This window comes from Zingiber officinale, chromosome 7A (genome assembly GCF_018446385.1).
Source record: "Zingiber officinale cultivar Zhangliang chromosome 7A, Zo_v1.1, whole genome shotgun sequence".
Classification (NCBI taxonomy): Eukaryota; Viridiplantae; Streptophyta; class Magnoliopsida; order Zingiberales; family Zingiberaceae; genus Zingiber; species Zingiber officinale.
In genome coordinates this window covers 116735197-116749772 of record NC_055998.1, presented here as the reverse complement: position 1 = coordinate 116749772, position 14576 = coordinate 116735197, and the positions used below count along the sequence as shown (strand labels likewise).

General features: G+C 42.1%; 1 protein-coding gene across 1 annotated transcript; it reads right to left on the bottom strand.

Annotated features, from left to right (window-relative positions):
- Nucleotides 1-10724: 10724 nt before the first annotated feature.
- On the bottom strand, nucleotides 10725-11983 carry LOC122002162 (homeobox-leucine zipper protein HOX12-like). The gene is made up of 4 exons (XM_042557251.1): nucleotides 11814-11983; nucleotides 11675-11735; nucleotides 11257-11576; nucleotides 10725-11184 (listed from the first exon to the last, which is right to left on the bottom strand). The coding sequence occupies exons 1-4, from the start codon at nucleotides 11922-11924 to the stop codon at nucleotides 10930-10932; spliced, it is 747 nt and encodes a 248-aa protein (XP_042413185.1). The 5' UTR covers nucleotides 11925-11983; the 3' UTR covers nucleotides 10725-10929.
- Between the last annotated feature and the right edge of the window lie 2593 nt (nucleotides 11984-14576).

The following is a 14576-nucleotide window of genomic DNA, read 5'->3' as shown; positions in this document are numbered from 1 at the left end:
TTCGTAATTTCTTACGATTCTAATCACTAGATTTCCGGAGAAGAAGATTCCTCCGTCGATTTCCTCACGTCCACGTGCTCTTCTCGCGGGGAGGAACGTTCTCGTAGCCGAGATATCGCCGGAAGGTGTTCCCCTTGCCCTTGGGACGGAAACCCTAGGTTTCTTGAGGTTGGCGCCGAGAGGTGAGGGAGAAAAGGAGAGGGCGGCGTGACTAGGGTGAAGGAAAGGTTTTTTCCTCCTTTAAGAAAAATAACAATTCCTCACTTAAATATTTATTTATATTAAGTGGGTAATTCGGCCCAACTAAATATAAATATAATTGATTCCCTTTCTTTTCAGCACGGCCCTGCTGGGTTCACCTGGTTACCATGGTTCACCATAAGTCATAGGACCCAATAAGTCTTGGGTTCAATTCCCGCTTAGGCCGTGTTCGTTTTCTATTTGTTTTTTGCTACTTCTGCTACTCTAAAAATTCTGTAAAAATATCCTAAAATTTCAGAAAAATCATAGAATATTTATAAAATAGTTTTGAGAATTTTTGGGTGTTACAATCCCCATACCTTATAAAAAGTTCGTCCTCGAACTTAGAATCACTCTGGGTACTTCTGTCTCATACTGGCTTCTATCTCCCAAGTTGCCTCTTCTGCTGTGTGACTGTGCCAAACGACTTTGACTAATGGTACTTCCTTGTTCCGTAATTTCTTAACTGCTCGGTCTATTATCTGAATAGGCCGGCTGTCATAGCTGAGGTCTTCGCGGATCTGTACCGACTGGGGCTCAATCACCTGGGTGGCGTCTGGGGTATGCTTTTTCAGCATAGAGACATGAAATACATTGTGTACAGCTGACATTTCCTGGGGTAGCTCTAGCTCATATGCTACCTTGCCCACTCTTCTACTGATAAGGTATGGTCCCACATATCTGGGACTTAGTTTGCCCTTCTTCCCAAAACGCATTACTCCCTTAATGGGAGCTACTCTGAGGAATACTGAATCCCCGACTGAAAACTCTAAAGGTCTGCGCCGTGTATCAGCATAGCTTTTCTGGCGGCTCTGAGCTGTCTCTATCCTCTGGCGGATCTGTGGTATCTGCCACTAGATCTGTCTGAAGTTCTAGTTCTTTCTGTTCACCACTCTCATACCAGCAGACTGGAGATCTACACCTTCGCCCATAGAGAGCCTCATAAGGTGCCATACCGATAGTGGCCTGATAGCTGTTGTTGTATGCAAATTCTGCTAGACTCAGATATTTACACCAACTTCCTTTGAAATCTAGGGCACATGCTTGGAGCATATCTTCGAGTACCTGATTTACCCGCTCCGTCTGTCCATCTGTCTGAGGATGGAAGGCTGTGCTAAACTTCAACTTCGTGCCCAAAGCTGACTGTACACACTCCTAGAAGTGTGATGTGAATCTACTGTCTCTGTCTGAAATAATGGTTCGTGGGACTCCATGTAATCTAACGATCTCCCTGAGATACAACTGAGCTAGCTGTTCCATGGAGTAGGATATCCTGATAGCTAAGAAGTGGGCTGATTTAGTCAACTTGTCGACTATTACCCAGATGGTATCAAAACCATTCGTGGTTTTGGGTAATCCCACTATGAAGTCCATAGAAATGTCTTCCCACTTCCATTCTGGAATCTGAATAGGCTGCAAGACTCCTCCTGGTCGCTGATGTTCTGCCTTAACCCTCTGATAGGTTAGGCAGGTGCTGACATATCGAGCGATGTCTCTCTTCATCCCAGGCCACCAAAAACGTTTCTTCAAGTCCTGATACATTTTGGTGGAGCCAGGATGCATCGCATAAGGAGTCTTGTGAGCCTCGTCTAGGATTTTCTTCTGTAGTTCCTCCTGATCTGGAACACATAGCCTGTCGCCGAAATAGAGTACCCCGCTATCTGATATTCTAAACTCTCCACTTTCTGATTCTGCTAAGCCTTGCTTGATTCTCTGAATTTCAGGATCCTGTTCCTGAGCTGTCTGGATGTCACCAAGCAAGGTAGACTCTAAGGTCATAGTAGAGAGTTGTCTAACTATGAGTTCGAGACTAAAATCTGTGATCTCTTTCTGTAGGGGTGGTGACATGGCTGCTAGAGATAATAAGGTAGCACTGGACTTCCTGCTAAGTGCATCTGCTACCCTATTTATTTTTCCTGGGTGGTAGAGGATGTTTATGTCGTAGTCTTTGACCAGCTCTAGCCATCTGCGCTGTCGCATATTCAGATCCTTCTGAGTGAAGAAGTACTTCAGACTCTGATGATCTATATACACTCTGCACTGAGCTCCATACAAGTAATGTCTCCAAATCTTGAGAGCGAACACTACTGCTGCAAGCTCAAGGTCATGAGTAGGATAGTTCTTCTCATAATCCTTGAGTTGTCTAGAGGCGTAGGTGATTACCTTGCCATCTTGCATCAGCACTGCTCCTAGTCCCAACTTAGAGGCATCACTATAAATATCAAAGCTCTCTGCGTTCTCTGGTAGAGTCAGAATAGGTGCACTGGTCAATCTCCTTTTCAGCTCGCTGAAACTGTTCTCACAGTCCTCTGTCCACTGATACTTTCTGTTCTTTCTGGTAAGAGCTGTCAGTGGGGAGACTATCCTAGAGAAGTCCTCTACGAATTTTCTGTAATAGCCTGCTAATCCCAGAAAGTTTCTGATCTCGCTAGCGTTCTTGGGTCTCTTCCAATTGCTCACAGCTTCTATCTTACTGGGGTCTACCATAATACCATCCTTTGAGATGATATGGCCTAGGAAGGACATCTGATCTAATAAAAATTCACATTTCGTGAACTTGGCGTACAGCTGGTTCTGTTGAAGGGTCTGCAATACTATTTTCAGGTGCTCTGCATGTTCTTCCTGAGTTCCTGAATAGATAAGAATGTCATCGATAAACACAATAACAAATTTATCTAGGTAATCCCTGAATACGCTATTCATGAGGTCCATGAAAGTAGCTGGAGCATTTGTCACGCCAAAGGGCATGACTACAAACTCGTAGTGTCCGTATCTAGTCCTAAATGTTGTCTTGGGTATATCCCCTTCCTTGACTTTCACTTGATGATAACCTGATCTGAGGTCCATCTTAGAGAACACTGCTGCTCCCTTTAGCTGGTCGAACAGGTCATCAATTCTGGGGAGAGGATACCTGTTCTTGATCGTAACTTGATTCAGTGCCCGGTAATCTATACACAGGCGCATGCTCTCGTCCTTCTTCTTCACGAACAATACAGGCGCTCCCCATGGTGAGTGACTAGGGCATATGAAGCCTTTGTCAAGCAGCTCCTGTAGTTGCTCATGAAGTTCTTTTAGTTCTGCTGGAGCCATGCGGTAAGGTGCTTTGGAGATAGGATTTGTACCGGGGATGAACTCTATCTCAAATTCGATCTCCCTGTCTGGTGCTAGGCCTGGTAACTCTTCAGGGAAGACTGCTGGGTAGTCACATACGACTCGGACCTCTGCTAGCTGTTGGTCCTTGTCCTGGCTACGTGTGCTAAGAACCCCGTACATCCTGAATCCATCAACCTCTGTGCCTTCATAGCTGAGAGAAACTTCTTGGCCTTTCTCCTGGGTTCTCCGACGAATTCGAACTGTGTTTCCGCTTCAGGTTGGAATATGACTTTCTGTTTACGACACTCGATGGAGGCACCGTATTTAATCAAGAAGTCCATCCCGAAGATAACGTCGTAGTCGGTCATATTAATCACTATCAGATCGCAAAAGAGCTCTCTGTCTGCTATAGTGACCGGCACTGCTCTGAGCCAGTGCGTAGACGCAATGATTTCTCCTGAGGGTAACGTCGTAAGGAACTGGCTACTGAGTACCTCTGGAGGTATTGCTAACTTCTCGGCAAATGCCCTGGATATATATGAATGGGTTACCCCAGTATCGAATAAGACAGTTGTACTTTGCTGTAAAATACTGATCTGACCTGTGACAACCGTCGAGGCATTTGCTACATCCTCTCTGGTGAGTGAGTAGATCCTCGCATTCGTCATAGCTGGAGGGGCTTCTAGTCTGCCCTGGCTGATGGGTGGACCATCCAGAGCGGCCTGCATCTGATGTAACTGAGCTGGCTGGCCTTCATACTGAATCGGCTGTGGTAGAGGAAGACTGGTCTTGTTCGGGCACTGCTTAGCCATATGCCCTTCCTGTCCGCATTCGAAGCATCCTCGTGTGCCCTTACGACAAACTCCAGGGTGGAATTTCCCACAAGTAGCACACTTTGGATAACTGGGTTGTTTACTAGCTGGTCCTCCTTTTGGGTAACTCCCTGGTTTGCGCTTGTTGCTGGAGTTCCCTTTCCAGTTAGATCCATGGGAGTTGTGGCCCTGCTGTTTCTGAGTGCTTGAGCCTCCTTGACCTTTAGCTTCTGAGAGAACTTGCTTCTGCTGCTTGATGCTATTCTGGTAATGCTCAGTGATTAGAGCACTGCTCACTAGCTCTTCTGTGGTTTGTGGCCTATGAACGCCACCAGCCACGTTCATTGCTATTTCCGGCCTCAGCATCTTGAGCATCAACCGGATTCGTTCCCTTTCTGTGCTGACTAATTCAGGGCATAGACGAGCCAATCTGTTGAATTTCTTCACGGCTTCCTCCACTGAGAGGTTGCCCTAGCGAAACTCGGTGAACTCGTCGTAGTGGCGGTTTGTGACCCGCGTGTGAAAGAACTCCTCAAAGAATTCTTTCTCGAAGTCTGCCCATGTCATCTGATTTACTGGGCGCTTCGCTCTGATTCTCTCCCACCACATGCGTGCATCTCCTGTCAGACAGAAGGAGGCACACTTCACCTTCTCATGTTCTGGCCAGTCCAGAAGCTCCATCGTACTCTCCAGTGTTTTGAACCAGGCTTGTGCATCCCATGGTTTACTGGTGCCTGAGAAGTTCTCGGGCTTGACTCTCTGCCACTGGATCAAATAGGCTTCTCTCTTTGCCTCTACTGCTGCTGGGGCTACTGGTGCTGTAGGCTGGACTGGTGGAACCTCTAAGACTACTGGTGTCGCTAAGTTTGGTTCTGGGGTGACTGTGGGGGTATTCTGCTGACTAGCCTTCAAGGTGGCTATCTCCTGTTGCTGTTCAACTAGCTGCTGCTGTAACTGAGCCACTAATGCTGTAAGGTCTGGGGGAGGCACTGAACTGCCTGCCTCATGCTGGGGCTCAGTAGCTGGTGCCCTTCTAGCTGGGCGTCCTCGTGCCATTTCTAGAGACATAGAGGACATACATAACTAATACAATCATAATTGCATATCTACGGTTATCATGTTAGGTACTATCATAAGTAAACATGCTTCATTTATTTCTAACATGAAAACAAGAAACATAAATAAAGTGAGAAGTGTTCTTACTTGGAAGCTGCAGGTTCAATGCTGATGTATGTGTAGGAAGTATGGAAATTGCTCTGATACCACTCTGTAACGACCCGCCTTCTACTAACTAGGCTGTAAGGCTGATCGTCACATTAATCTGTGCTAACTATTCCCTGACCATCACTAAATCTAGCTGCGGAAGCTGTACTAATTAAAATTTTGCTAAGCTGTTATCATTTCTTGGTTCTATACATGCTAAGGTAGGTAAACTAACTATTCATGACATGGTTTACCTTCCCCATGGTCAACGAACTGAATTTAAACATTTTCCCACTGATATCAGACCTCCCAATCGATCCATTGATCGATTGGAACATCGGATCGATCCAGTGATCGATCCAACACGCTACTGTGCTCCGGACAATAATTTGGATCGATCGGCTGATCGATCCAGGCTGGTCAATCGATCCATTGATCGATCCCAGAGCCTACTGTTCGCGACAGAATTTGCTGGATCGATCGGCTGATCGATCTAGAAGCCTACTGTTCACGGTACGAACTCCCCAATTGATCGGCTGATCGATTGAGAAGCCTCCAATCGATCGACAGATCGATTGGGGTTTCTGATTTCATACCAGAACTCTGATTTCAGCACTGTTTCGTGCCAAATTCATACACGTGAGTTCTAATATGGCTATAAACATACTAACAACATTTAACTGACATTCTAAGCATGATTACTAACAATCTAAATAGGTCTTTCATGATTCATGCATCAAAATAACTAAAAATGCGGAAATAACGTTATATAAAACTAAAGTTTTAGTTTGCTAGTTTCTCCAAGATCTCTACTCCAGGTTCCTTCCACACACATCTTCATCATTGCATTGACCTCCAGCCTCCGTTAGTCCATCTTTCCTTTACCTTTATCTGCAGTATAAGGAAAAGAAAGTATCTGTAAGCTTTCGCTTAGTAAGAAACCATCTACCTCACTAAAACATGCAATCGATGCAAATCATGCTTTGAAAACATGCTATTTGAAAAGAACATACTGAATATGCTAAACATGGCATGGCATACAACACATAGAAATGAAACTGATCATAGCAATAGAACTAATCATAAACTATCATGTTGTATCAACAGAAAACTAAACTGATATAAAACTGAACTAAGCTAATACTAATCTGATGCTAAAGCTGACTGAACTCACATGACTAATTTGTGATGTTTGAAAACTATATTCATAAGTAGATTAAAATAATAATCAAGCTGCTGTTTGGGCCCGACAACTGTACTTTGCTGTACGCGCATCCCTAACTAGACCCGGGTTTGCAAGTCCCGAATTTAGTAGGGTTACTAGGTTAGCTGAACCTAGGGACGACTATGGGAGTCCAACCCAATGGATATCTAATCTAGTACAGTGCCACTGAGAAAGTAAAATACTGAACATAAGCTAATAAATTCTTGTCTTGCTTTTACTAGGTTGTCTAAACCCAGAACTAGGTTATCTAAACCTAGAGGCGTCTGTGGGAGCCCACCCATTGGACGTCTAGTCCTGTAAAAGCTGTAGCAAGACTATATGAGCTGTGAAATGCTCCTATTGCATTTAACTAAGTTATCACAATGCCTAAGTTGCATTTTAGCTGTGCTAGTAATTTATTCGAACACTTGGTATGCGCTAATTCGCTTCCTTTGTGCCGAAAAGCTATATACTACTAACTAAATCATGGAATTCACACGGAAGCTACTTATACTGCAGGTGAGGGGTTTCTTACCTCCAGTTCATAATTTTTACGATTCTAATCGCTAGATTTCCGGAGAAGAAGATTCCTCCGTCGATTTCCTCACGTCCACGTGCTCTTCTCGCGGGGAGGAACGTTCTCGTAGCCAAGATATCGCCGGAAGGTGTTCCCCTTGCCCTTGGGACGGAAACCCTAGGTTTCTTGAGGTTGGCGCCGAGAGGTGAGGGAGAAAAGGAGAGGGCGGCGTGACTAGGGTGAAGGAAAGGTTTTTTCCTCCTTTAAGAAAAATAACAATTCCTCACTTAAATCTTTATTTATATTAAGTGGGTAATTCGGCCCAACTAAATATAAATATAATTGATTCCCTTTCTTTTCAGCACGGCCCTGCTGGGTTCACCTGGTTACCATGGTTCACCATAAGTCATAGGACCCAATAGGTCTCGGGTTCAATTCCCGCTTAGGCCGTGTTCATTTTCTATTTGTTTTTTGCTACTTCCGCTACTCTAAAAATTCTGTAAAAATATCCTAAAATTTCAGAAAAATCATAGAATATTTATAAAATAGTTTTGAGAATTTTCGGGCGTTACATGGCCTCGCTTGGCCGCACATGGCAACGCCTGGCCGCGCGTGCCAACGCGTGGCCGGGCTTGGTTGTGCGCGGTCGCGCCTAGCCTTAGTCGAGTGGCCAGGAGTGGCTGCGGCCGACCCTGGTGCCCGTGTGCTGCATGCCCCCGATGCCCGTGTGCTGCGCTCGGTGGCAGACCGGTGGCCGCGACTATCCCCAGTGGCAGACCGGTGGTCGTGGCTGCCCCAAGGGGCATACCGATGGATGCAACTGTCTCCGGGGGCCGTGGTTGCCGGCGGCGGCTGCAACTTCCCCCGGTGGCCCGACTGCCCCTGTGGTCGCGATTGTAGATGTCTATTTTAATTATTATATTAACTAATTTTATTTTTGATTTATTATCGTAAGGTATTGACTACATTTGTAATATTGTTTTTTGCAGTCTCAATTTGCAGTAAGCTCGGTGTAGTTGGAGACACTCATATTTGTGATTTATTATCGTAAGGTGCATTCTGATTAATTGTAATAGATCCAATATTTCCATAAAATTTTCTTGTAGATCTTCCTCAAATGAACTAGTTGAAAATTATAACTACTATATTATTAGCTAGAATTCTAAATTATGATTAGAGTTTTATTCGCAGCAAAGTAACCATGGGCACTAAATGCAAGTCTAGTATCACTTAATTGATCTTGACTATTTTGTATTTTCATCATTTAAGACATTTTTATATGATAAGAATTTTAAGAAGGTATCCATTCTTTCCATGTTAGATTAAACCTAATAGGATTTTTGTAGCTATAGTTTGATGTAGTGAAATAGGTTGTATCATATTTAGGATATTTGTAGTTATAATTTGATATAGTGAAATATGTTGTATCATATTTAGGATACTTGTAGTTATAATTTTATGTGGTGAAATATGTAAGTATCATATTGAGGTAATTTGTTGTTACAATTGAACGTGGTGAAATAGGTTGTAACATATTTAGGAAACTTGTAGCTAGTGAAGAGGGAGGTGGAGAGGAAGGTGTTAAATTGTAGGACTTGCAAGCATAGTGGTGCTTGACAAGGATTGTACCTTGATTTAAAGTCTACTAAAAATATTACTTACTTGAGAAAAAAAATGATTCCTTTATACTTGATATAAGCATCCTCGAAATCATACTTTCTCGTGGAGGACTTTTAGATGCAAAGTGCAAGAAATAAAGTCGGATAGAGATTTGTTCTAGTATAGAGACAGTGTATCCACATCATAATAACTATTTTCCTTTCAAGTGATTTTCTTTGTTGGAATAGATGGAGAAAACTCTTTTAGTATAAGAGCATTAGTGTTTGTAGGATTGGCAACAAGTACCTTGCAATTGGGAGCAGCATGTGATTCTAATGCTAAAGCTTGAGACTTATAGATGGAAACATTTTTTGACATACATATTCATCAGTAGTTATCAATTACAACAATTAACGTTCCATTTTTATATATAAACCATAAGGGTAGAAAAAAATAATATATTGATGACAAATGCATTTAAATTCATCATACTATATTATTTGTTATCACTCTAACTTTATAATTTAAGTAATTATCTTTCTCGTTAGAAATGATCTGATTTATTTGTATGTTTTTATGCAGAAAAAAAAGATTTGATAGAGAAGATAGTTTATGGAAAAAGAAGATGAGTTCATATATGTATTGTTTATTTTGAAAAAACTGGTATAACTTTTAGGAGATATTGAATTTCTATTATTTTTTGGACTATTGAACTTGTATAAGTTCTCGTAGTCTTAAGAAGAATGTTCTTGTATAACTTTTTGAGAACTTTGAATTTGTATTACTATAAAATTGATTTTAAATATTAATAGATGTGTATATATGTTAAATAGGATATGATAATGTTAATTACTATGTGGTAAATGTTTATGATGTGATATTGAATTTTGTTGTACACGGGTTTATATGTATTGAATTGGAAATTGCATAAACAGATTGATTCTGCTGGAATTTATGAGATATAGGGACGAATTTGGCGATAAAAAAAAATTACCGTTAAATTATCATAATTTACTGTATATCGATAATTTTGCGACAAATTACTTTTCGTCCCAAAATTCATCCAAATTCTGGGACGAATACACATATTCGTCCCAGATTTTGGGACAAATTCGTGATTTCGTCCCGGATTCTAAGATGAATCCGTGGTTTCGTCCTAGAATTGGGACGATTTTTGGGATGAAAATAATTTATCGCAGATCATAATTTTTTTTTTATTATTTTCGTCGCTAAATTTGTTACAAATTTGGAACGAAAATTTATTTGTCGCAGATCATAAATTTTTCTATATTATTATTTTTGTCGCCAAATTCGTTACAAATTCTGTAACAAAAATATTATTCGTCGCAAGAGTTATTTTCATTGTTAAAGACAATTTTGCAATGAATATTATTTTGTTGTAGAATTTGTAACGAATTTGGTGACAAAATTTAAATTTGTTGTTAATTTTATCGCCAAATTCGTCTATAATTTTACAGCAATTTACGATGATCGACGAATATTATTTTTGTCGTAAACTTGACGACGAAGATACTATTTATCGCTAATTTCGTCCCCAAATTCATCGCCAAGTTGACAACGAAAAATTTGAGTTAAAAATTTTTTCGTCACAAATTTCGTCCTCTGCATATATATATATATATATATATATATATATATATATATATATATATATATATATATATATATATATTTCTCTTTTGTTGGCATCTCAAAGTTGTAACTTGCAAGCAAACTGAGCAACTTTTCACTTCTTCCTCACAACAAATGCGCTAGCACTAACTTATCAGCCAAACTCTGTCTCCATCATCTCGCTCACAGAGTCAAGAGCTAGAAAATGACTCTTGAGTAAATTATTCCCGAAATATCATCAAGCCATCTTGCACTGCCCATCTCACGCCATGCAGTTCAGCAGCAGCTTTCCTTGAATCTCTTCTCGCTTCCTCACCGTGCCAAAGCAGGACAGGGGTCGACGAGAAATTAACTGAACTAAAAGTTATATTGTTCATCCAAAGAATTTGCAGAACTTGCTGAATTAACGAGGACTTGGGCAACATAATTAATCCACTTTTCTACAACTTTAAAGGAGATGAAGAGTACAGGCACAGAACATAGCAGCCGTACTAGCTAATGCACTAGGAATTCCTATCACTGTGGAGTGAAATGATTTAGCAGAGTTTAGAGAGATTGATTAATCTACAAGGGTAGATTATGGCCTTAATAATAGCAATAATTGACAGATTAGACATGTACTTAATTAATTAAACACCGTAAAAGTTTGCCCACTCCATCATGTACTTGTTGAAGTCATGCTCCTGCTGGTGCGCGTACACGAAGTCGCCTTCTCCTCCTTCCAAGCCGAGCTCTCCGACGACCGAGAAGGATGAGCTCGGGCTGCTGCTGCCGCCGCCTGCGGCGGTGACGTTGCTGAGGCCGGAAGCTCCTCCGTTGATCCCCAACGACAGCTTCCTTTTCTCCTCCTTCGCCTCAAAAAGCTGCTCCCTCAAATTTAACACCTGCCCCAATTGATGCCTATGTTAACTTTGTCGAAGTCAAAAACTTTAAAAACTTCTCTAATAATTCAGTACTTGGGATTCAAGGAGGCATTTTTGGAGGACGACGGCGTCGTGGGCGGACTTGAGCTCGGCGTAGGCCTCCTCCACCTGCTTGTTCTTGTGGCGCGCGCGGCGGTTCTGGAACCAGACGGCGACCTGCTTGGGGTCGAGGCCGAGCTCGGCGGCGAGGTGCACCTTCCGCCCCGACTCCAGCTTCCTCTCCTTCTGGAAGCTCATCTCTAAAAACTTCACCTGCACATCGCTCAGCCGCCTCTTCTTCGCCTCATCATTCTCCGATGATCTCTTCCTCCGCGGCCGCCGCCTCCTCCTGCTCCCCTCCCCCACCGTCGACGCTGAACGAGAACAATACACAAACTCATACTCAACCATCTCTCTTAATTCTCTTTCCAATGCAAGTAGAGAACATACTAAGTAATTAATAATTAACTACCTGCAGGAGTTTGAGAGCAGAGTTCGGACAACGAAGAGAACCGCCTCTGTTCTTCCATTGACTATCAAAACGCTTCGCCAAGTCAATAGAAAGCAAGAAAGATACTATAAACTGGCTTATATTCGACACATCACCCTACCTCTGTCTCTGCCTCTACCTCGATCGAATAATTAACAGCCGAAGGAAGAAGGAAGTAGGAAAGGTAGAAGGCGGAGCCGGAGGAAGAAGCAGCACTATACCAGCACGCCATGGTTAAAGTCTCGAGGCATATTTATAAATGGCTGATGGATAAAGAATCCTTTCGAAATTATATATTTTCCGCCTCACTTTATTCAAGCCTAGCTACTTCTCATCCTTTACAAAATCAACATCGAAGGATAATGACTTTTCAATTATCCTTGGAAACTTTTTTTTACAATACTTTTAACACAGTTGACTGTCTCGTCGCGCCCTTTTAATACAGGGAAATGACGCCGATTGTAAACCAGAAGGCGGCAGAAGCTGGAAATTTGAACGCCGTTGTCCCTGTTCACGAGTCGTTTGACTCGTGCGCATACTTGGGATAGGGAGGGAGGAGTCAATGAGCGAGGCAGGTAGGCACATGGTGCGCACCCACGCGAGGGAGGGGCTTCCTGGCGCTAACACGCGTCGCTGACAGGGACGTCGCCCCGAGGGAGGGCACCCTCTAACCTGCCGTCCTGACCTTGGGCACTAAGGAACAGGTGTCAGCTCCTCATGTGCCTGTGCCCGCTCGCTGCGGCCCAAGAGATAAGCTCGCTGTTTCAGTTGCACGCACAGACGGTGGTAGCTTTTGTTGCTTTACTGCTCCTGCTGATTACTGGAATCACTCATCTCGTACCGCCTCGGTTACCTGTTGACGTCGAACTCTGCGCGGGCGAGTGAGACGGAACATGGCTGCATCCATTGATGGGAATTAGAGAACGGAAAGTTTGGCGGTGCCCGTCGCCATGTGCGGAAGCTGCCTTTCCTGATATCTCGAGCGGTCCTTATACATCGGATCCAGTTTTTCATTCAAATCTAATTCTAATACATATAATTTGAAAGCTTTAACATTTTTCCTATCCTTAACATAAACGGCGAAAGAATTTTGAGGTGTTTGGTGTGGCCACCAGCTCATATTCTGGCCTATGTGCATGCCAACCAGGCCATCGACACTTTTGTGCAGCAGTACCATCGCCATCTTCTTTCTCTGAGTCAGGCGGTCACATTGTGGGAGTAACTGAGATGATCTCCACGAGCACGCACACATTCATGGCGGATGCATTGTATCTGGAAACAGGATACAGAAGAGCAGATTGAATGAACTCTCTAAAATTGGGTGCCTCCACTGGGAGCTTTTGCTTCGCCGCTGCTTGCTTTGCGTGACGAGGGAAAGGAAAGTGAGCAGCTTTCGGGTGCCTGTCTCCCCTTCCGATCTCGGGAATAAACACGAGATGAACGAGCCACGCGTCGCACGCCAATTAATTCATTACTTGTCAGATACTTTATCGAAAAAAAATATCTATTTTTATATTTGTATTTATATTTATATTTAGACAAAAAATTAAAAGGGCTTAATCCTATCACATGCCTAATTAATCCTCTTCAATACCTAAGTGATTAAAGTCATTAAACAAATAATTAACAGAGTTACAGACAAAATTGTTTGTCAAAGGGGTTCCTACTTTAATTAGTTTAATTAAGGAGTAGCGTGTTGTCAAACTTTAGACGTCTACGTCACTACTGTTAACGTAAAGTAATTAAGCGTGCGGATTATTTTGAGCGAAAGCAATCTCATGATTGATGGAGAATTCCTCGACATTTGTGACTTTTGTTACCCGTTTTTCAATGGAGTAGCTAGACATGATCCATGTAATATCCAATTAAGGGTCAATGACAGATGCGATTAAGAACAGTAGGGGTGGCCAATTCTGTCTTCCACAAGACTTCCATCAAGTCACTATCAATTTAAGTGATTTTAGTTAAATGATTGAAATGGTTATGAGTATAAATAAGAATAAAAATGAGAATGAGAATAAAAATAAAATTTATTTAATTATATGAGTTTAGTTGATTTTTATAAATCTAAAATTCATCTTTAAATTATATTCTTAAATTTACAATCTAAACACTATTTTTTATTATCATTTCAATTCTTTATTTTTAAATCCATCAATTAAACATCCCCTTAATTCACATAGTTCGATGAGATGGCCAAATCCCGAGCATCATACAATCCTGAACACTCACATATACAAGGCCCAATTACAAAGATTCGTATCCTCTTGCTTAGAGCTCAAGCTGGCCAAACCCATTCTTTGGCCCGGCCCATATATCTTGGCTTTTGGACTATCTCAACTCTACCAAAAGATGAAATCCTCTCAGTATTGTTTTTTCTATCTCAAGAACAGATGGGATTGAAATTGTTTGAAACTTCAATCAATATTTTTGTTACACTAGTGCTCATCTTTAATGATTCCAGTGAAGAAGTGAACAGAAGATATTGTTGGATAATCTATCAATGATTTTTAGTGAATTAGCCAAATTTAAATATACTAAATTAAATTCAATTTATATGTCAAAATAACCTGAGCTGATAATCTTAGGCTGCCAACAGATCTAGTTTCTACCAAGTGCTGAGTACTAACTGCAGAGCGATTGAGTGGGTAGAGCAGATCGTGAGGCAAAACAACCAAGTGGAGGAACAACCAAGTGGTAGAGTGACCGAGCGGGCAAATCAGCCAAGTGAGCAGATCAGCCGAGTCACAGATCATACCGACCGAGTGATTGACTGGGCAGAGCAACCGTCCGGTAGTACAGTCAAGCGAGCAAAGCAGGATGAGTGGTTGACTGGGCAAATCAGCCTAACAGTAGAAGACAGGGCGGCTTAAAGACATAGATG